Source organism: Danio rerio, chromosome 1, assembly GCF_049306965.1.
Source record: "Danio rerio strain Tuebingen ecotype United States chromosome 1, GRCz12tu, whole genome shotgun sequence".
In the NCBI taxonomy this organism is placed as follows: Eukaryota; Metazoa; Chordata; class Actinopteri; order Cypriniformes; family Danionidae; genus Danio; species Danio rerio.
The window spans coordinates 60840936-60862812 of NC_133176.1; the positions used below are offsets into that span (position 1 = coordinate 60840936).

The 21877-nt window shown below is 40.9% G+C and overlaps 2 protein-coding genes across 2 annotated transcripts; both read right to left on the reverse strand.

The window, feature by feature from the left end:
• Positions 1 to 307: 307 nt before the first annotated feature.
• Positions 308 to 10590, reverse strand: LOC137495308 (B-cell receptor CD22-like). The gene is made up of 11 exons (XM_068220925.2): positions 10504 to 10590; positions 6579 to 6644; positions 6137 to 6484; positions 5796 to 6038; positions 5456 to 5710; positions 5103 to 5351; positions 4958 to 5033; positions 4766 to 4808; positions 4555 to 4638; positions 4398 to 4475; positions 308 to 700 (listed from the first exon to the last, which is right to left on the reverse strand). The coding sequence occupies exons 2-11, from the start codon at positions 6634 to 6636 to the stop codon at positions 677 to 679; spliced, it is 1458 nt and encodes a 485-aa protein (XP_068077026.1). The 5' UTR covers positions 6637 to 6644; positions 10504 to 10590; the 3' UTR covers positions 308 to 676.
• A 4849-nt stretch (positions 10591 to 15439) lies between these two features.
• LOC110439930 (B-cell receptor CD22-like) lies at positions 15440 to 21478 on the reverse strand. Its single transcript, XM_068220926.2, has 11 exons — positions 21378 to 21478; positions 19505 to 19570; positions 19076 to 19423; positions 18738 to 18977; positions 18399 to 18653; positions 18047 to 18295; positions 17902 to 17977; positions 17713 to 17755; positions 17503 to 17583; positions 17338 to 17418; positions 15440 to 15838 (listed from the first exon to the last, which is right to left on the reverse strand). Exons 1-11 carry the CDS (start codon positions 21400 to 21402, stop codon positions 15815 to 15817), a joined length of 1488 nt encoding a protein of 495 aa, XP_068077027.2. The 5' UTR covers positions 21403 to 21478; the 3' UTR covers positions 15440 to 15814.
• Between the last annotated feature and the right edge of the window lie 399 nt (positions 21479 to 21877).

The window sequence follows — 21877 nt, forward strand, 5'->3', positions numbered from 1 at the left end:
CAGACCAGAAAAGTATAATATTTTCTCTTGAACAGGTTCACATTGTTTTTATACCCGTTTAATCAGCATAATTAGTGTAGAGAAGTGGTTTTGTACGTAGCCTATATGCTGTGCCAATCTCTGAACATACTGCTGTTTATCAATGATTAGTACTGAAATACAGAACATAGTAAACAATAGCAAAATTACAGTTACAGCTTTGCAAATTATGATAAACAAACACATTTTTGAGATTTTTTTAGATATTTGGGGTGGATGTAAAGTTAATCAGCCCTCTGGATAAGAAAAAGAAACCAAATACCAGAAATACTTTAAGCATTTTATTCAAGAAATTACACAGCATATAATAACAGATTTTCAAATAAACCAAATCATCAGATATAGAGATGCTAAAATGACTAAACAAGATGTATCTGAAAGAATTCAAATAACAAAAGAAATATGTGATTAAACACAGTTATCTTACCTCTCTCCTGACTAATAAAAACGTGGTAAAGTGGTAAAACCGGATAAATCTGACACTCCACATGCAGCTAGCAGTTTCACACACTAATGTTAATGTATTTACAAAGACACGACAGACTTAAACAGTTAAACCACATGTTGTCTGGGGAAAAGCCTGACTCTCTGCTGTTTTACATCTGCTGCTTCATTCAACAAGTAAACGACACTCCTGCTAATAAGAAGAATATTCAGAGATCTGCAGAGAGAGAGAAAAGGACAACATAACATAAGGATAATTATATCAGTGTCAGCAACAACTATATTGGTGTTCAAACTAATGTATTATTAAGTGACCACACTAGTCCATGTTGGCATAGCAAAAACCAGAGTTAACAATTTCTATAATAATAAGCATATTAGTGACCACACGATAGATGGTGATGGTAAATACACTGGCGTCCAAAGTACAATAATTATAGTGGTATTGTTGCGTTGGCAGGTGTGTGTGTCTGTCTCTCTCCCTCTCTTTACATCTGCAGGCCCCGCCCTAATTACGCAAGCGACGTGCCCTGGAATTGGCTGCAGTCATAGATATATACACTAGATATCGCATAGGGACCCTGAGCATGCGTCAATAGTGCGGCCACATTGGTACAGTGCTCCCAGGACAAATGTCACTCAACCGCACTAGTCAAGACAGTGTTATTGCGTGAAGATGCGGGACTTTAGCGCTGTCTACGGGTGTAGTAACGAGCAAACAAAGAAAACAAAGCACAAAGGCAGAACATTTCATAGGTAATATTACGTTTTTTTCTGTTTTTGAATGTTCTGAACTTTTGTGCTAATCAGGTAACGTTATTGATGATGACAGCCACTTACTGCATTCACCATAAGGCAAAGCAGCTCCAACTCACACTAAACACTCGGCTTATGCTAGTTTTGTTGAATAAAATCAGCAAACAATGCAAAAGAAATATGACAACGAGACGCTGCGGTGCCAGAAACTTGTGTTATTGTCGGCTAACGTTAGTGAAAGAGTCGTTCGGGGGATTCATTCACAAATCGCTCCCTCCGTCAGTATGAGAAGTGAAAGCAGGAGAGGAGCTGTGTTTCAGGACATGATTAGATCAAATTTAACAGGGAGGGTGAATAGTACATTTCTGTACACACAAACACAAGCTTTTTGTCAGGGATGCCCGTGCGGTCACTGATCCATAATGTAGAAAAGTGATGTAAAATTATAATTTTCGTAATTAAAAAAAAGAAAGTACATACTAACATCCAGGAAAACTCCCGATCATAGATATATGTGTATATCTCTGGCTTTGGATGGCCACAGTCCTCCACTGTACCTTGGTCTCGCAATCATTTCAAAGGAGCGCTACCCTGTAGCAAGATGGCGGCGCTATTGACGCATTTCGTCCAATAGACAACAATAGGCCAGGCGACATATTATGTATATATCTATGGGCTGGAGTGACCCAGTGCGTCCTTAAAGAGAAAACGGGCGTGGGGCGGGAGAGCGAGTTGGCTGGCATGTTGTTTTGCGTATGGCGTGCTAAACAAACTATTATGTTGCTAAATGTTGAATTTGATTGTGTTTCCCATGTTGGTGTGTACATTTTGACTCTTTTTTTATATCTATCCGTGTTTTCCCCTCTTGTTATTTTGTTTTTTGGTTTGTTTGCGGATATTGTAAATATTGATTTCTGTACATGGTAAGCAGTAGGGGTTGGATGCCAGGGGTTGGATGTAAATATTTTCTCCTGTTTTTATACATGGTCAGAAAGGTAGGGGTAGATTTTGTGTTTTTATTTCTGTTATTTTGTTAAGTGAGGTTAGTTTGATTTGGGTGTAGGTAGGTGGCTTAAAAAAAATATATATATATCATGCCTAATATCCGATGACCAGAAAGTGATTAATTTTTTATAAATTGTTAAAATTTTGGTATTTGTTATGCAGCAAGCCCAGAGCTTGTTGTGTACACTATGACTTTATTTAAAATTAACTTTACTTTGTGATAAGAATAAAAAGTTGAAAATGAAAATGAATAATTTCTCAATTCAAATGAGTGGCGGCTTGGAAAACCCGGAAACAGTATTACATACGTCACAAACACGCAGGGCCGGCGCGCCCATAGAGGCGACCTAGGCGGCCGCTTAGGGTGACAGTATAGAGAGGGCGGCATCCGCGACACCTCCCTTACCACCCGCGTCCTCAGTTATGTCCCCGACACCTCCCTCACCACCCGCGTCCTCAAATATATTCGCGCATAGACGACTGAATAGAGAGGGCGGCGTCAGCGACACCTCCATCAGCACCCGCGTGTCCTCAGTTATATCCGCGCATAGGGCAGCAGAATTGAGGTCCGCGACACCCGGGCGTCCTCAGTTATATCTGCGCATAGGGCGGCAGAATTGAGGTCCGCGACACCCGCGCGTCCTCAGTTATATCCGCGCATAGGGCGGCAGAATTGAGGTCCGCGACACCCGCACGTCCTCAGTCATATCCGCGCATAGGGCGGCAGAATAGAGAGCGCAGTGTCCGCGACACCTCCCTCCCTCAGCACCCGCGCGTCCTCAGTTAAATCTGCGCATAGGGCGGGAGAATAGAGAGCGCAGTGTCCGCGACACCTCCCTCCCTCAGCACCCGCACGTCCTCAGTTATATCTGCGCATAGGGCGGCAGAATAGAGAGCGCAGTGTCCGCGACACCTCCCTCCCTCAGCACCCGCGCGTCCTCAGTTATATCTGCGCATAGGGCGGGAGAATAGAGAGCGCAGTGTCCGCGACACCTCCCTCCCTCAGCACCCGCACGTCCTCAGTTATATCTGCGCATAGGGCGGCAGAAAAGAGAGTGTAGTGTCCGCGACACCTCCCTCCCTCAGCACCCGCACGTCCTCAGTTATATCCACGCATAGTGCTCTGGAAAAGAGGTCCGCGACACCTCACTTCATTTTCATGACCGGTCACTTTCGTTTTCACATTGGGGTTGAGGGCGGCATGATCGTCCTCTGCCTAGAGCGGCAGTACAGCTTGCTCCAGCCCTGCCAACACGTCACCACTTAATAAGCGCATTTGTCTTGTGTTCTTTTATGCTGCGGCCTTTAACCTAGACCAGGGTCGTAACCAGGGCTTAATTTGTGCTGGAACATACCAGATCAGGAACCTCTGAAATCTGATCCGGCACCTCATTTTACTGATCCCCCTCCTCAACCGGCCTCCTCTGCCGTCCGCTGTTCACTTTCACTTTCTACCATGACTCCCCACCCCGCCGCCATCCAACGCCCCGCCATCTCACCCCAACTAGAGAGATGGCAGCTCAAACACTCTAATGGCTAATGGACAGACGGCTGCTTCTCACTCAGCGCTGCTGTTTATGCTAATGAGGGAGAGATTTGCACTAGTGGGCTGGGTTTTCACCCTCTGATGACACGTATAAAGGGAGAATGTCAATCAAAGTGGTTCTGCAGACTGATTCTATCAAGCCTGATTATAAAACAATACAATTTATTAGTTTTTTATCATTAGATGCACACACTGCTGCCGCAAAACTATTTAAACCTCTTATAAAAGTTTCTATAATCACACATCATCACCAGCTCAAGTTCATTATTTTAAATTTAGATACGCATGGCGAGTGCACTCAAATCGAGAAAGCGAAACCACTCGCAATTTCCACACACTTTGTTCGACCACCAGAGCTCATTATATGTATTTTTATAGTGGCGGACATCGACTGTGTATTTAAAAATGCCGCTTGGTATGTTTCTGTGAAGTGGGCCATAATTATAACGGTAACTTATCACTTCATTTTCATAAGCAGGGCCAGTGCACAGCATCATATGCTTTGCATCTGTAATGTTGAGTTCTGGACTGATTCATTAGTGTAATTAAAGCTGGAAAATAACTAATAATTAGGTAGCATAATGCTAGAAAACTGAAAATAACTTACCATTGTATTTCCATACACAGGGTCAGTGAAATCATCATCAGAGTCTGTACATGTGTCATGATGAGGTCTCATATTCACCTTTAGTATGAAAGAAAAACATATATGATAACTGTTATAGTGCACATCAGTGGTTTAAAACTAATTAAAATTAACTTACATTTACATTTGCATACACAGAGTCAGTCAAATTATCGCAGTAATAATTGCTTCTGTCATGTGGTCGGACTTGTTTCATCCTTGGCTTTAAAAAAAAAACACACACACACACAAAAAAAACAGTGCTTATGAACATTTCAGAATTACATAGATGTTATTATTTATGACTAACCTTCCCTGATCAATAAACTACTAATTCCAGATTCTCTCACCTGAGACTGCTCTGTATTATGTCTCTTCTTCATCCTGCTCATGCTTTAAATACAGTGAATATGTTAAAAATCAGTATAGAGTATGTTGTTATTCTTGTAATATTTCCAAAAATAAAATCTTACAACAAAATCAACATTTATGGTAGTGTTTTCATGACAACTAGACTACAGTTAATGCTGAACACATCTCACCAAATGAGCAACATCATAATGACAACTGCAGCTCCACAACCCACTCCAATAGATGCGTATAATATCAGCGAATGTCCTACAGCAGACGAAAGGGTAAAACATCAGAAAATGTTCACTGTAGGAGTAAGTAAATGAGCTGCTTTACCTTTAACAGTGACAGTGACGGCGTCTGATCTCTGAGCTCCATGTGGATTGTGAGCCTCACAGTAGAAGCGTCCACTCTGTACTGCACTGAAACTCTGTCCAGATCCAACAGCTGAGCTTTGATTCTCCTTAAACCAGCTGAAGCTCAGAGCGGGAGGGTTTGAGTCACTGATGCACATCAGACCCACTGAATCTCCAGACACTATTACAGCAGATCCATTTATAGACACTGAGATGTTTCTGGGGGGGTCTAAAAAAAGACCAAATTTACAATTTATTATAGATTAATATTATAATTATTATTTATTAAGCTTTTTTTAAAACAATGAACTGTTGAAATGATCATAAACTCACACTGGACATCTAAAGTCACAGGATCAGAGTATTTATCTCCATGGTCATTTCTGGCTCTACACTCGTATTCTCCACTGTCATCAGAGCTGATCTTGGAGATGTTGAAGATTCCTCCATATTCAACATATTCTATTCCTTTATACCAGAAGATTTGTGCAGGAGGGTTTGAGTCGCTGCTGCAGCTCAGAGTCACTGAATCTCCAGACATTATTACAGCAGATCCACTGATGGACACTGAGACGCTCTTTGGAGGATCTAAAATGAACAAAACCAAATCTTTATATCAAACAGAATCTCCAGTAGAAAACTGAATACTAAAGATTAAAGAATCTGTACTCACAGGTTACATTGAGATAGACCTCAGGTGATGTGAGTGTGTGTCCATCTACAGCACATCTATATCTGCCTGCATCTTCTCTTCTGACTGACTTGAGGATGAGTTTGTTTCCAATATTTCCAGTCAATCTCTGTGAGTTTCTGTACCAGATGAATGTTGGTGTATCAGTCAGTTTACAGCTGCTTTTACATGTCAGACGGACTGAATCTCCCTCTGTCACTCTCTCAGGAGACTCCAGCTGAAGATCTGAACACAACACACACATTATATCTAGTGCTGCTCTCATACACTGATTATTATTCTACATAATGACCACAAGAAGAGAGAAACCTCAGGAGAGTCACCTGTGACAGAGAGACGCACTCCTGGTTTACCAATCCATCTTTCTTTAGTTACATTAGTAATGATTCTGCAATAATACATGTGTTCATCTTTCTTTGTCACATGACTCAGTCTGACGGTGCAGTTCTGCTGTTTATCTCCCAGATACTGAAGCCTCTGACTGTATTCAGGGTCCTCAGACAGATCTGCATGCTCTTCTCCATGTATTACAAGGTCTTTGTTCCAGAACACTTTCATGATCTGATGTCCAGTAGGGTATGTAAAAGTGCAGCTCATTATCACTGATGAGTCTTTTAGTGCACAGATGTGTAAGGGATTGTAATTCACAGCCCAATCAGAACCACAAACCACTGAAACACAGAATTAATTCAGTGATGAAACTGGCATCAGCTTGTGCATTATATGCAGCATACATTCTCTCTTTGAACTGTTGCAGTGACTCACTGTGAACAGCAAACAGGAAGATCAGAGGAAGAGGAGCCATTCTGATCAACATCACCATAGCAACACCTACAACACACACACATATTGTCTTTTTTGAGTTGTCATTAATCATTATTTTAAGGGAAGTTTCATAAACTAATTTCGAGAGGAGCACGTGATATGATTGTGCACCACTGGCCACTCATCCGTAATCAGTAAAATCCAATCAGAATGATCCTAGATTAATATAAAGGGATCACTTTCTCCTTATTGCTCTATCTTCGTTTTGGAAGAATGCTTCCCGCTACAACACTCCCGCATTTAATAGACGCTTCAGCATCCTTTAACCTTCTAACAAGGAAGAACAACAAACAACAACTCCTCCAGCCAGAACCTCGCTCTCCTCAAAACTTCAGCAGCTGCCCCGCCAGAATTCGAGACCGAATCCCCGCAAGACGCCGGCACATCAGCTCTTCTAACTTTTAATCCAATTGCCCCACTCTACACAAGCCACATCTCCGACCAAACTTAAAACGCCGGCGATTCCAAGCCACCCCAAAGAAGCCGAACTCACTGATCACCTAACATTAGCGGTCCACTTTCGGTAACGTGCATGATTTAAAAGGAAGTCTGGCAAAAACAGCGTGTATAGAACGAATTAAACGAAGAACTCACCTCTCAGCCCCCGCTGGTCAACAGATCCATAACATTCTGACCGCTGAAGTAGTTTGAATACAAATGACCAGGCTATTTAATCCATAAACATTTGTCCACAACACATTCAAACGTTGATATACATCCATGGAAAAGTGCACTGATATCCAAACCAGCTGCTGGAGCGAGTGGAGCCATTCTTTTAGGCATAAACACCGTAGCGATTTACAAAAAGGCCGCCGATCTTTTGCACTCCGAACTCTGACTGATTCTCCAAGGAGCCAGTAGCTGAAAGGAGAAGTATCACCATCCAATGAGCTTTCCAAACCCGAGAGGGTCCCGCCTTCTCTCTTGACCGTTTCCCGAATGGACTAAGTGCAAAGACTTTGGTAATGAATCGGACCAGAAAAGCTCAAGATTTCAGACATATTATTTCAGACATTATTATTTTAAGATTTCAGTTGAGATTCCAGACATATTATTTATCACAGATTGAGTAAAGCCATGATAAACATTACATTCACACAGTTCCGGCTAAGTGGCAACATCGTTTCTCAAGTTTGATGTTGGCAGTTGACATATTTACATTTTATTAATAATTATATAAAAAAAAAAAAAACACACAAAATGAGTATTACCCAGCTAGTGGTAGCCATCCTACACATCAAGCTTTAACTCTTTTGTAACATGCGGACAAATGCACACTTCTACAACCCTCGCACATTGTGACATCAAGTTAATGTAACATGCATTAACAAAAGCGCTTCCATTCACAGATGTCCATACACTTATGAAGACACCTCGCATGAATATCAGCTAATACATTTTATTATGTCTGCTGTACATGTGCCATGTTGCAAAGCTTTCATTTCTAATTCTCTCTTGTTTTTCCATTTTAGAGTTCACGACTGCCGGCTCCTGAAACTGCCCTCATTCAACCTATCACATTCTACATCCATTCCTAATGCATTCACACTCTTCGAAAAGATACTTTTCCACCCATACAGCCCACACCCTTGATGTCATATTCACACTAGACTTAGTTTTGTGAAATTCCGAGCTAACATCAAATTCATCCCACATCCCATCACAGCATAGCTGATCTAACTTTGCAGGATGAAGAACTGTCTTTAATAAGCAAACTGATCAATTACACAAGGACAATCTATTATACATTCGAGCCTTCTTCTAGCCTTCTTCTAGTAACACTCAGTTTTCTCCCCCAGCCACATAGATAATTGGAGTTTCATCCAAGCCCCCCGTCACCCCAGCAGTTTCCGCAGGAGTCTTCACAGCCCCTTCCCATTTCCCGACTCCTGCCGGACCCCGCCCCCCCTAAAGCTCTGACTTCCGCAGAAGTGTTACCCCGAGCTGTGACTCCGCAGGAGCCATCCTCACCGCTCATCCCAGGCCTTAGCAACCTTCACGCATATATCTATGTACTCCTACGCATATACATAGATATATATTTATAATAGCGCTGTAACTCCCCGCTCCATCTCCTCACGGAGTGTTCCTCGAGCACCTAACTCATCCCGTCACCCTCTAACAGGAGTCTTCACTGTCCAATTCCCCTTTCCCAGACTCCTGCTAGAGTAGGCCAGCTTGCCCTGTTCCCCGGGCGCCCACCCCCGCAGGGGTCAGTCACTGCCCCCCCCCCCCCCAGGCCACTGGTCACATCTGAACCAAAATACTGCACATAAACACACAAAAAGGACAAATGCAGGACAAGAGCCACGTTCTGCACCTGTGCAAGAGGATGTGTCTACAACGACAATATTATTTTTCTCGTAATGCACACAGACAAAGCAGCGTTCAGTATGATTATCACAGTAATTGTCCCTCACCACGGAGGAAATTGCTCATGGAAATATATCTGATAGTCTAATTATCCATATCGTTTGCAAATAATTGAGAAATGTAGTGAAATTACAGCCAGCCTCTTTGTGATCATGCATGGCTTAAATTGTTGACTTGCTAATCCACTTCACTACATCACAGTCACACTCTGATTTGTTGCTGAAAAAACGATTAGATCGTTCTCTTCAGCTGGCCAAAGAACTCCGATATTAACCAGATGAGAGCCAATGTGTGGAAAACACCAAACCAACTAGCTCGACCTACAAGGCCCAATGGCTAACCATCAGGGCTTGTTGTGTCTTGGCCCTTACACTCAGCACAATGCAGTCAGGCAAGAACTTTCTGGTCACTCCACAGAACATGTCTCAACTGCGAACATGCTTTACCCCACTGAATACCACACTTTGTATTGCACTTGGTGATGTAAGACTTGATGCATCTGCTCGGCCATACAACCATATATCAGAAGCTATTCTTGAGATATTCTGAAGTCTACAAGTCTGGAGGTCTGTAACTTCATCTCTTACCAATGGAAAAAGCGACTTTTAACCACAACTGCATTTATTCACTGTACTGAAGCTTTACATAACCATCATGTCAGCCTCAAACGAGGACTCTGACAAGCTGGTTTGTCAACAATAAAAACTCAAAAGATGTCCAATTTCAACTTCAACCTTCATAATTATCAGTTATTTTACTGCACTTTACTTGACTTTATTTATTTATTTATTTTACATCATTCAAGTAGTAAAAATATCAATACTAATATTAAGAGTATTTACACAAGTTTGCCCGCCATCAGAATTTCGGTGCAAACTATCACTAGTTTCTAACCAGTAAATCTGTCACAGACTCGGTCCCAGTTAATCCCCTCACCAACCAGCAGAGGTCCCGCTCACCCGACTACTGAAGTCATAAGAACTCCATTACCCACCAGACCCGGCGGGACCTTGATGACCGTCCAGCTGAAACCCATACCCACACACGCTTATAAGCCCTTCTCGCCTGTGCGAAGTCTTGTTTTGCTCTGCATTCAATTCCAAGCGTTTTCCCCACATCATCTGACTGTTTACTGTTACCGACCCGGACTGATTGTTAACCTGTGATTCCATGCCACCTGCCCAGATCCTAGCCTGTATCCTCATCTATGTATTCTTGCTGCCTGCCTACGACTTTGCTTGTGACCCGACTTTGAGTGAGTTCCCTGATTTACCCATCTCGACTGTGAAACGTACATCTGCCTCTTTATTTGTGTTGTTTTCAATAAAGACGCTGCAAATGGATCCCACTACGTCTGACTCATCATCACAAAAGCACTTGCTAGTGGACATATTTCCAGGTAGAGCTGTGCAACATTCAATAGTTTCAGCAAACATCCCAGCAGATTTAATACTCTATACTAAAAGAAAAAGGTAAAAAAAAAGTCCCTTACCTGTTTCACCAACATTTGTGAGCAGCGACAGCACTAGAAATGACCAGGAAGAAGCAGTGTTGGGGTCTTTATGTGGCCAACACCTTGTATTTCAGCAAGAGGAAATGAAACTTCACAGCCTAAATCTGAAGAGTCTTAACAAGTCAACATGACGTTATCAAACTTCAGATGAGACATTTTAAATCTGTCTGTATGCGTTTATCATTGGGTGTATTTTACTTGATAATAATGAACAATAGAAAGCAGTTGCTTAATTGAGCATTTGACAAACATTGACTAGCCTAACCAAGAGCAAATTGGCAATTAAATAAACTGGAACCTAAAAACAAAGATGAAGTGATTAAATATAAGAGTTGCATTCATGAAACAGTCATCATATTTAGGCTTCTTTATTCTTACAGAGGCCCTTGTTTGTTTCTCTTCTGTTGAAAAGGTAAATATAGATCAAGCTTCCTCTATAATGGCTGCGGAGGAGGTGAGAAAACAAAACTGGCTGAGCTCATCATTGTCAAGCTATAGATATTTGCCTGATCACAGTTTTACCCATGATGTCTTAAAGTTATCGCATTGGTTCTGCGCTCCTTTTGGCTATTGGTTTGACACTCGTCGTAAGAAAGTCTCACTGTAGGGAAGAGTCTGAGAATGTGATCACAACAGCCAGGAATCAGCTGCTAATGAACACGCCAAATGATCAAACAAGCACCACAGATTTTAGCCAAATATTACAGGAATCTTTTAGGATTCACAAAATTTGTCACAGATGACCAAATCATGGCTGAAACCACACCTAGATGACTTCATTGGTCAGGCTAGTTTGTTTCAGGTTAATGTTGAAGCTCTTTGGGCTGATTCAGCATGTTGAATTGGACCATCAGAAGAGATCCCCCTGATTGGTGATTTCCAAAAATCTCATATATTTTAATAAACTATTAGAATTATCATATTTTACCAATTATTATATATTATTTGCGACCCCCAGGGTTATTATGCTTGATTAACATCACAGCAATAGCGTTAGGGGCAGCAGATTGATTTTGCGGTACAATTTTAAACTTTTACACCTTTATGGCACTCACATACATTAAAAATTAAGGCCACGACAAAACAAGGAGGATGATCTCCAAGTGGCTTCAAGTCTCTAAAATTAAACCAAGAATAGTCTTGTGCTATAAACATTGTGCTCACCATTCCCATTAAGTGAGGTTAATATTAAATTTAACAAATGAATAATGATTATAGAAAAATATATCGTTGTTAGACTGTTGCACTTTTTTGTGTTGCTAATATGCTTATGTTTCAGTGGCGTAGCGGACGGGCCCGCAGGGGGGTAATTAGAGGGCCCCGCGTCGTCGCGATTTTCAATAAGTGATGTTTGTAAACAAATTTCGGGAGGAGCATGCACAGAAGTTTCAGTATCGAATACGTCATTGACAATTATCCCATCATCAAATCAGTTTCTGAGCAACGCCTATATATACCAAAGCTGTCTTACCTGCAGCATCTCACGACTTTAGCATCCCTCCACCACCCCGTCACCTCACCTCTTGCATTGCATTCCCGGGGGGAGCGCTCTGGGGCCGGGCTAGATACTTCGCTCGAATCCCAACTGCTCTTTGTTTCCTGATAAGGGGAATAACTCGAGTTGGGGTGTCTCCTCGAGCTCAGAGCCCTCCCCCCGGACAGCACGCCAAATATGCTTTATACTTAAACGAATGCAAGTGTGAACTCGTGAATTGATAATCCGGCAACCGCAATAATCAAACTCTTGGGCACAACTGTGGTCGGAACCAAAGTTCACAGGTCTGTGTTCTCTGAACACTTCTCAAACGGTGGACTACTTCATTCTGATTGCTTGCCGCCAATGTTGCCAACTTAGCGACTTTGTCACTAGATTTAGCGACTTTTCAGACCCCCTAGCGACAAATCTAGCGACTTTTTTCTGTGTTATTAGAGATTTTTTTTAGACTGTCATTTGTCCATACTGTACCGTCCCTACTCTCCTCAACGAGCTGCGTGTGATGCCGCCGGCCCCTCCACCGCCTCACAGCACTGACAGGCGGCCCAGTCAGTCCTCTACAGCAGCCTCTCCCACCTGCAGCCCGAGAGCAGATCCCCCCTCTGCGTACCGACGACAAATGATTTAGCACAGGCAGTGTGAAGGTATTTCCCTTGTACAGTCAAACCGATCTACTTCTCCTTTCTTTTAACAATTTAATTGGACCGTTTATTCTTTTTTTGTTCACAATCACAGATATTTTAGTGACAGTTTCTGAACTTGTCTGAGTTTATTACATATGAGATTACTGCACATTCACTACACATCTATAATGACATACTGTATTCAAACAGCAATACATTTAGTTAAATAAACATGCTTATATAAAGTGTAGTGCAATTATAAATACCCCTTTATTAACCATAGGCTGTTAAACAAACAGCAATGGTAGAACGTGATGACGTCAGTGATATGCAAATTGACGTATGACGTAGGCGATCCCTGCAGGGGGGCCTCCGCATTTTGCGCTACGCCACTGTTATGTTTATATAGTTCCTTTTGGTGTGTGTGCACCATTGTGCGCAATAATCGTTTGATTATAACCACCTCCAAGCACAGTGGGGGTCGTGAGTCACTGGAGTTGTTATTTTAGGGGTCGTGGGCTGAAAAGTTTGAGTACCCCTGGTGTAAATGATGCTAGGGGAACACCTCTCGCTGAGGACATCTGCTGGTCAAACTGGGTAAAAACAGAGAAACATTCTAATGAAAGTGAAAGGCTTTCAAAGAAAGATGAAAATCATCAAAGGAAATTGTTAGCATTGCAAAAAGATTTTAAAAATTAAATAAAAAAATTACCATAAGTATCATTTAGTTTTCCAAAAGGCACAGAAGTGCTGATAAAAAAAACAGGTATAGGCTTGACTTCTGTTTATTTCAGTGGTTTACAGTGTGGTCAGATATTGAGGAAGCTCTAACCAGCACATTGGTCTGAGGGTCTCAGATTTGGGTTTTGGTCACCTGGTTTAAGAAGAGATAAAAGATCTGTTGCTCAGGCTTTTTAGTCTCTCCTTTTATTATTCTGGCTTCATTAAGCTCTTGGTCTTCTCTCTCTTTATCCCAGGTACCCTGCTAAAAAATCCAGCTTAAACCAGCCTAGGCTGGTTGGCTGGTTTTAGCTGGTCGACCAGGCTGGTTTTAGAGGGGTTTTGGCGACTTCCAGGCTGGTTTCCAGCCATTTCCAGCCTGGTCTTAGCTGGTCAGGCTGGAAAATGACCAGCTAAATCCAGCTAAAACCAGCTTGACCAGCCTGGTTTAAGCTGGACATAGCTGGTTTTGGCTGGGCTCCCAGCATGGCTAGGCTGGTCAAGCTGGTTTTAGCTGGTCATCTCCCAGCCTAACCAGCTTAGACCAGGCTGGAAATGGCTGAAAACCAGCCTGGAAGTGGCCAAAACCTCTCTAAAACCAGCCTGGTTGACCAGCTAAAACCAGCCAACCAGCCTAGGCTGGTTTAAGCTGGATTTTTCAGCAGGGTAACTTTTACATTCTAGCTGAGTACAATAATATGTTTTATTGATCCCACTTTATATTAGGTGGCCTACTGTCATCAAAAAATAAACACAATGCACTAACTGTGTTGATAATAATAATATAATAAGATATCATTCTGCATTAGTGTGACAGCCAGTTGTGTTTATGTTCTTAATTTTACTTGCATTATAAGGAGTAGCATGCTGATGAATAATCCTCCACATGCCACTGCAATCCTTGTTCTCTCAGCACCTTGACGAACTGACAGATAAAGCAGGTCATGATTAACTTTTAATTTTAAGTTCATGTTTAAAATGGCGCCTTTGGGAGATGACGACAACCGCTCCCGGGAGTCATGTGACCACGTCGCGCTGAGAGGAATAAACATTTTAAGAGAAATTGCATCAATAAATTAATAGTCAACGATTTTGCTAAACATTTCTGATAGTAGGGATTCATATCAGTATAATTTATTAGTCATGAGGGTTATTTTTATGACTATTCTTTTTCTTTCTTTTTTCTTTTGACCTTTTTGCCTTTATTAGATTGGACAGTAATGAGACAGGAAGCAAAGTTGGGGGGTGACCCAAACTCGCGATGCCCTGACGTGCTGCTGCACCATAAGTCGGCGCGCTAACCTCTATTTAGATTTTTGAATCATTTCCCTGCTGAAAAATCCAGCTTAAACCAGCCTTGGCTGGTTGGCTGGTTTTAGCTGGTCAACCAGGCTGGTTTTAGAGGGGTTTTGGCCATTTCCAGGCTGGTTTCCAGCCATTTCCAGCCTGGTCTTAGCTGGTCATGCTGGAAAATGACCAGCTAAATCCAGCTAAAACCAGCTTGACCAGCCTGGTTTAAGCTGGACATAGCTGGTTTTGGCTGGGCTCCCAGCCTGGCTAGGCTGGTCAAGCTGGTTTTAGCTGGTCATCTCCCAGCCTGACCAGCTAAGACCAGGCTGGAAATGGCTGGAAACCAGCCTGGAAATGGCCAAAACCCCTCTAAAACCAGCCTGGTCGACCAGCTAAAACCAGCCAACCAGCCTAGGCTGGTTTAAGCTGTTTTTTTCAGTAGGGTTTGGAAAGGAAGACAATTGTATTGCATTGAAGCAAGGTGACCAGCAGGTGGCAAAAACAGATCAGATAAGAAGAGAAGATCTTCTCTAGGACAGGCTCACAATGTTTTAATACACAGTTAATCAGCATAACTAGAGAATCTACACATTTTGTGCGTAGCCTATATGTCCTACCAATCTGTGAACATACTGCTGTTTATTAATAATTAGTACTGAAATACAGAAAAAACATTAGCAACATTACAATTACAGCTTTGCTAATTATGATAAGCAAACAAACTTTTGAGATATTTGGGGTGGATATAAAGTTAATCAGTCCTCTGAATAAAAAAAAAAAACCAAATACTTTACATAATATTTTATTAAAATACCAGAAATTATAAAGCAAATAATTACAGATTTTCAAACCATATCATGAAAAGATGGAGAGGCCAAAATGACTAAACAAGATGCATCTGAAATAATTCAAATAACAAAAGAAATATGAGAGTAAACACAATTATCTGACCTCAACCTGACTAATAAAAACAGAAGCAAAATTAGAAAGAGGTAAAACCGGATAAATGGCACTCCACATGTGCTGTTTCACACACTAATGTTAATGTATTTACAAAGACACGACAGACTTAAACAGTTAAACCACATGTTGTCTGGGGAAAAGCCTGACTCTCTGCTGTTTTACATCTGCTGCTTCATTCAACAAGTGAACGACACTCCTGCTAATAAGGAGAATATTCAGAGATCTGCAGAGAGAGAGAAAAGGACAACATAACAGCATTAAACACTCGGACAAAATAAAACCCCATCATCAATATCATTACAACAAAACTTATTCATAATAATTCAAACTCTGTAGAAATAAAGAGCATTCACATTCAGAGCATTCACAAAGCTAAGCTTTAACTAAGTAGGAACATTACTGAGACTTTTAATTCAAGCAATCTATGCTAAGCTAAACTAAAGTGCTCCCACCAGACCCAGAGATCATCTGAATTGATTTAAAAATGGAAAAACTCCACTGTTTAACTCTAGGAGAGTTGTAAAATGCCATTACTCAGGGATGCATTTCCAACACCAGCACCACATGAACACACTGTAGTTTTTCCACACTTCATTCAACCACCGACCAATCTAAGCAACAACTATACACCCACCGGCCACTTTATTAGGTACACCTGTCCAACAGCTCAAATGTCTAATCAGCCAATCACATGGGCAGCTCAATGCATTTAGGCATGTACACATGGTCAAGACGATCTGCTGCAGTTCAAAGTGAGCATCAGAATGGGGAAGAAAGGGGATTTGGGTGACTTTACACGTGGCATGGTTGTTGCTGCAAGACGAGCTGCTCTGAGTATTTCAGAAACTGCTGATCTACTGGGATTTTTACGCACAACCATCTCTAGGGTTTACAGTGAATGGTCTGAAAAAGAGAATATATCCAGTGAGCGGCAGTTCTGTGGGCGCAAATGCCTTGTTGATGCCAAAGGTCAGAGGAGAATGGCCAGACTGGTTCATGCTGATACAAAGGCAACAGTAACTCAAATAAGCACTCGTTACAATCGAGGTCTGCAGAAGAGCATCTCTGAACACACAACACGTCCAACCTTGAGGCGGATGGGCTACAGCAGCAGAAGACCACACCGGGTTAACCACAGAATTAACCACAAATTGACCATTTCTATGATGATAACCAAATCGGCGTCCAAAGTACAATAATTATAATGCTATTATTTTCATATGCCGGGTCAGTCAACAGCGTCTCAAGCTTTGCATCTGTAAAGTTGAGGTCTGGACTGATTCATTAGTCTAATTAAAGGTGGAAAATAACTAATAATTACACTGCAAAAATGCTTTTCTTATTTAGATTTTTTTTCTTGTTTCCAGTCCAAATATTTAAAAATTCTTTCTTGTTTTCAGAAATAATATGCCAATATTTAATGAGGTTTTCCTTAAAACAAGCAAAATAATCTGCAAATGGGGTCAGCAACAAAATCTTGTTTTTCCTTTTGACCTAAGATTATTTTGCTAACCCCATTGGCAGATTATTTAACTTGTTTTAAGGAAAAACTCACTTAATTTTGGCATATTATATCTTAAAACAAGACAGTTTGTTTAGCTTGTCTAGAAATTTCTGCTTGATTTAAGAGTGTTTAGATAGTTGGACAAGAAACAAGACAAAAAGCATTTTTGCAGTGTAGATATCATCTTTACTAATAGTGGAAAACGAAATATAACTTACCATTATGTTTCCATACACAGGGTCAGTGAAATCATCATCAGAGTCTGTACATGTGTCATGATGAGGTTTAAAAGTCTTCATCTTCAGTATGAAAGAAAAACACACATAACTAATAACTGATAAAGTGCACATCAGTGGTTTAAAACTATATAAAAAATAACTTACACTTATATTTGCATACTCAGAGTCAGTCGAATTATCGCAGTAATAATTGCTTGTGTCATGATGAGGTCTGGACTCATTCATCTTTGGCAATGAAGAAAAATACATCACACACAAAAACCAGTGCTTATGAACAATTCAGAATTATATAGATATTAATATTTATGACTAACCTTCCCTGATCAATAAACTACTAATTACAGATTCTCTCACCTGAGACTGCTCTGTATTATGTCTCTTCTTCATCCTGCTCATGCTTTAAATACAGTGAATATGTTACCAGTATAGAGTATGTTGTTATTCTTGTATTATTTCCAATAATAAAATCTTACTAAAAAAATCAACATTTATGGTAGTGTTTTCATGACAACTAGACTACAGTTAATGCTGAACACATCTCACCAAATCAGCAACATCATAATGACAACTGCAGCTCCACAACCCACTCCAATAGATGCGTATAATATTAGCGAATGTCCTACAGCAGACGAAAGAGTAAAACATCAGCACATGTTCACTTTATGAGTAAGTAAATGAGCTGCTTTACCTTTAACAGTGACAGTGACGGCGGCTGATCTCTGAGCTCCATGTGGATTGTGAGCCTCACAGTAGAAGCGTCCACTCTGTACTGCACTGAAACTCTGTCCAGATCCAACAGCTGAGCTTTGATTCTCCTTAAACCAGCTGAAGTTCAGAGCAGGAGGGTTTGAGTCACTGATGCACATCAGACTCACTGAATCTCCAGACATTATTACAGCAGATCCATTTATAGACACTGAGACGTTCCTGGGGGGGTCTAAAAAAAGACCAAATTTACAAGTTATTATAGATAAATATTATAATTATTATTTATTAGGCTTTTTTAAAACAATGAACTGTAGAAATGATCATAAACTCACACTGGACATTTAAAGTCACAGGATCAGAGTATTTATCTCCACTTTCACTGTAGGCTCTACACTTGTATTCTCCACTGTCATCAGAGCTGATCCTGGAGATGTTGAAGATTCTTCCATATTCAACATATTCTATTCCTTTATACCAGAAGATTTGTGCAGGAGGGTTTGAGTCGCTGCTGCAGCTCAGAGTCACTGAATCTCCAGACATTATTACAGCAGATCCACTGATGGACACTGAAACGCTCTTTGGAGGATCTAAAATGAACAAAACCAAATCTTTAATCAAACAGAATCTCCAGTAGAGAACTAAACACTAAAAATCAATGAATCTGCACTCACAGGTGACATTGAGATAGACCTCAGGTGATGTGAGTCCATCTACAGCACATCTATATCTGCCTAAATCTTCTCTTCTGACTGGATTGAGGATGAGTTTGTCTCCAATAGTTCCTTCAGTCAATCTCTCTGAGTTTCTGTACCAGATGAATGTTGGTGTGTCAGTCAGATTACAGCTGCTTCTACATGTCAGACGGACTGAATCTCCCTCTGTCACTCTCTCAGGAGACTCCAGCTGAAGATCTGAACACAACACACACATTATATCTAGTGCTGCTCTCATACACTGATTATTATTCTACATAATGACCACAAGAAGAGAGAAACCTCAGGAGAGTCACCTGTGACAGAGAGACGCACTCCTGTATTACCAGTCCCTTTTCCTCTTGTTTTATCAGTAGTGAATCTGAAATAATACTTGTGTTCATCTTTCTTTGTCACATGACTCAGTCTGACGGTGCAGTTCTGCCGTTTATCTCCCAGATACTGAAGCCTCTGACTGTATTCAGGGTCCACAGACAGATCTGCAAGCTCTTCTCGATGTTTTGCAAGGTTTTTGTTCCAGAACACTTTCCTGATCTGATGTCCAGTAGGGTATTTATAAGTGCAGCTCATTATCACTGATGAGTCTTTTAGTGCACAGATGTGTAAGGGGTTGTAATTCACAGCCCAATCAGCACTAGAAACCACTGAAAACACAGAGTTCATAGTGATGAATTGTGCATTAAATGCAGCACACATTCTCTCTTTGAACTGTTGCAGTGACTCACTGTGAACAGCAAACAGGAAGATCAGAGGAAGAGGAGCCATTCTGATCAACATCACCATAGCAACACCTACAACACACACACATTGTCTTATTTTTGAGTTGTCATTAATCATTATTTTAAACTTGTTTTCATTTCTAATTGCATAGGGCAGAACACACATGAAGATATCACTATTAGGTCTCTTTCAGTCCAGATGCTACTTTTTGTTGAGGTTTAGCTACACTCACTGTGACTATTTTACAAGCACTGTGTGGCTGTAGATAATGCTCTCATCTCCGTCTTCCTGTTCAGTACAAAGAGTGGCAGAAAAACAGAGGCTGAGAGAGTAATAATTGCCGTATCTCATTCTTTGTCTTAAACACACGATAAACACTCAGATACAAAACCTCCACTTAATAAAAGTAGCAGAAAACAAAAGTTCATTTAGTTTATAAACAAAGATTTGCATGATTTACAATGTCTAACACTGAACACTGATGTACATGTGATTGTTCAGCTTTTTTATTTTGGTAACACTTTACAATAAGGTTCATTAGTTAATGCATTTACTAACATGAGCTAATCATGAACAACACTTGTAGAGCATTTATTAATCATAATTGAACATTTACTAATGTATTAATAACATCCAAGTCCATGCTTGTTAACATTAATGCACCATGAGTTAACATGAACTAACAATGAACTACTGGATTTTCATTAACTAACATGAATAAATACGGTAGCAAATGTATTGTTCACTGTTCATGTTAGTAAATGCATTAATTAACATTAACTAATAAACTTTATTGTAAAGTGTGACCAAAACAACAAACCAACTAGCCTAACCTACAAGGCCCAATGGCTAACCATCAGGGCTTGGTGTGTATTGGCCCTTACATTTGGCACAATGCAGTCAGGCAAGAACTTTCTGGTCACTCCACAGAACATGTCTCAACTGCGAACATGCTTTACCTCACTGCATACCACACTTTGTATTGCACTTGTTAATGTAAGGCTTGATGCATCTGCTCGGCCATACAACCATATATCGGAAGCTATTCTTGAGCTATTCTGAAGTCTACAAGTCTGGAGGTCTGTAACTTCATCTCTTACCAATGGAAAAAGCGACTTTTAACCACAACTGCATTTATTCACTGTATTGGAGCTTTTCATAACCATCATGTCGGCCTCAGTCTTCTCCCTGCAGAACGATGACTCTGACAAGCTGGTTTGTCAACAATAAAAACTCAAAGATGTCCCATTTCAACTTCAACCTTCATAACTTTCAGTTATTTTACTGCACTTTACTTGACTTTTTTTTTTTTTTACATCATTCAACTAATATTAAGGGTATTTACATAAGCTTGCCCGCCATCAGATTTTTGGTGCAAACTATCACTAGTTTCTAACCAGTAAAGTACTTGCTAGTGGACATATTTCCAGGTAGAGCTGTGCAACATCCAATAGTTTCAGCAAACATCCCAGCAGATTTAATACTATATACCCCTGCTGAAAAATCCAGCTTAAACCAGCCTAGGCTGGTTGGCTGGTTTTAGCTGGTCAACCAGGCTGGTTTTAGAGGGGTTTTGGCCACTTCCAGGCTGGTTTCCAGCCATTTCCAGCCTGGTCTTAGCTGGTCAGGCTGGAAAATGACCAGCTAAATCCAGCTAAAACCAGCTTGACCAGCCTAGCCAGGCTGGGAGCCCAGCCAAAACCAGCTATGTCCAGCTTAAACCAGGCTGGAAATGGCTGGAAACCAGCCTGGAAGTGGCCAAAACCCCTCTAAAACCAGCCTGGTCAACCAGCTAAAACCAGCCAACCAGCCTAGGCTGGTTTAAGCTGGATTTTTTAGCAGGGACCATAAGAAAAAAGGTAAAAAAACCTCCCTTACCTGTTTCACCAACATTCATGAGCATCGACCACACTAGAAATGACCAGGAAGAAGCAGTGTGGGGGTCTTAATGTGGCCAACACCTTGTATTTCAGCAGGAGGAAATGAAACTTCACAGCCTAAAGCTGAAGAGTCTTAACAAGTCAACATGACATTATCAAACTTCAGGTAAGACATTTTTAAATCTGTAGAGATTCTCATTATGCGTTTATCATTGGGTGTATTTTACCTAATAATAATGAACAATAGAAAGCAGTTGTTCGATTGAGCATTTGCCAAACATTGACTAGCCTAACCAAGAGCAAATTGGTAATTAAATAAACTGGAACCTAAAAACAAAGATGGAGCGATTAAAAATTAGAGTTGCATTGATGAAACAGTCATCATATTTAGGCTTCTTTATTCTTACAGAGGCCCTTGTTTGTTTCTCTTCTGTTGAAAAGGTAAATATAGATCAAGTTTCCTCTGTAATGGCTGTGGATGAGGTGAGAAAACAAAAC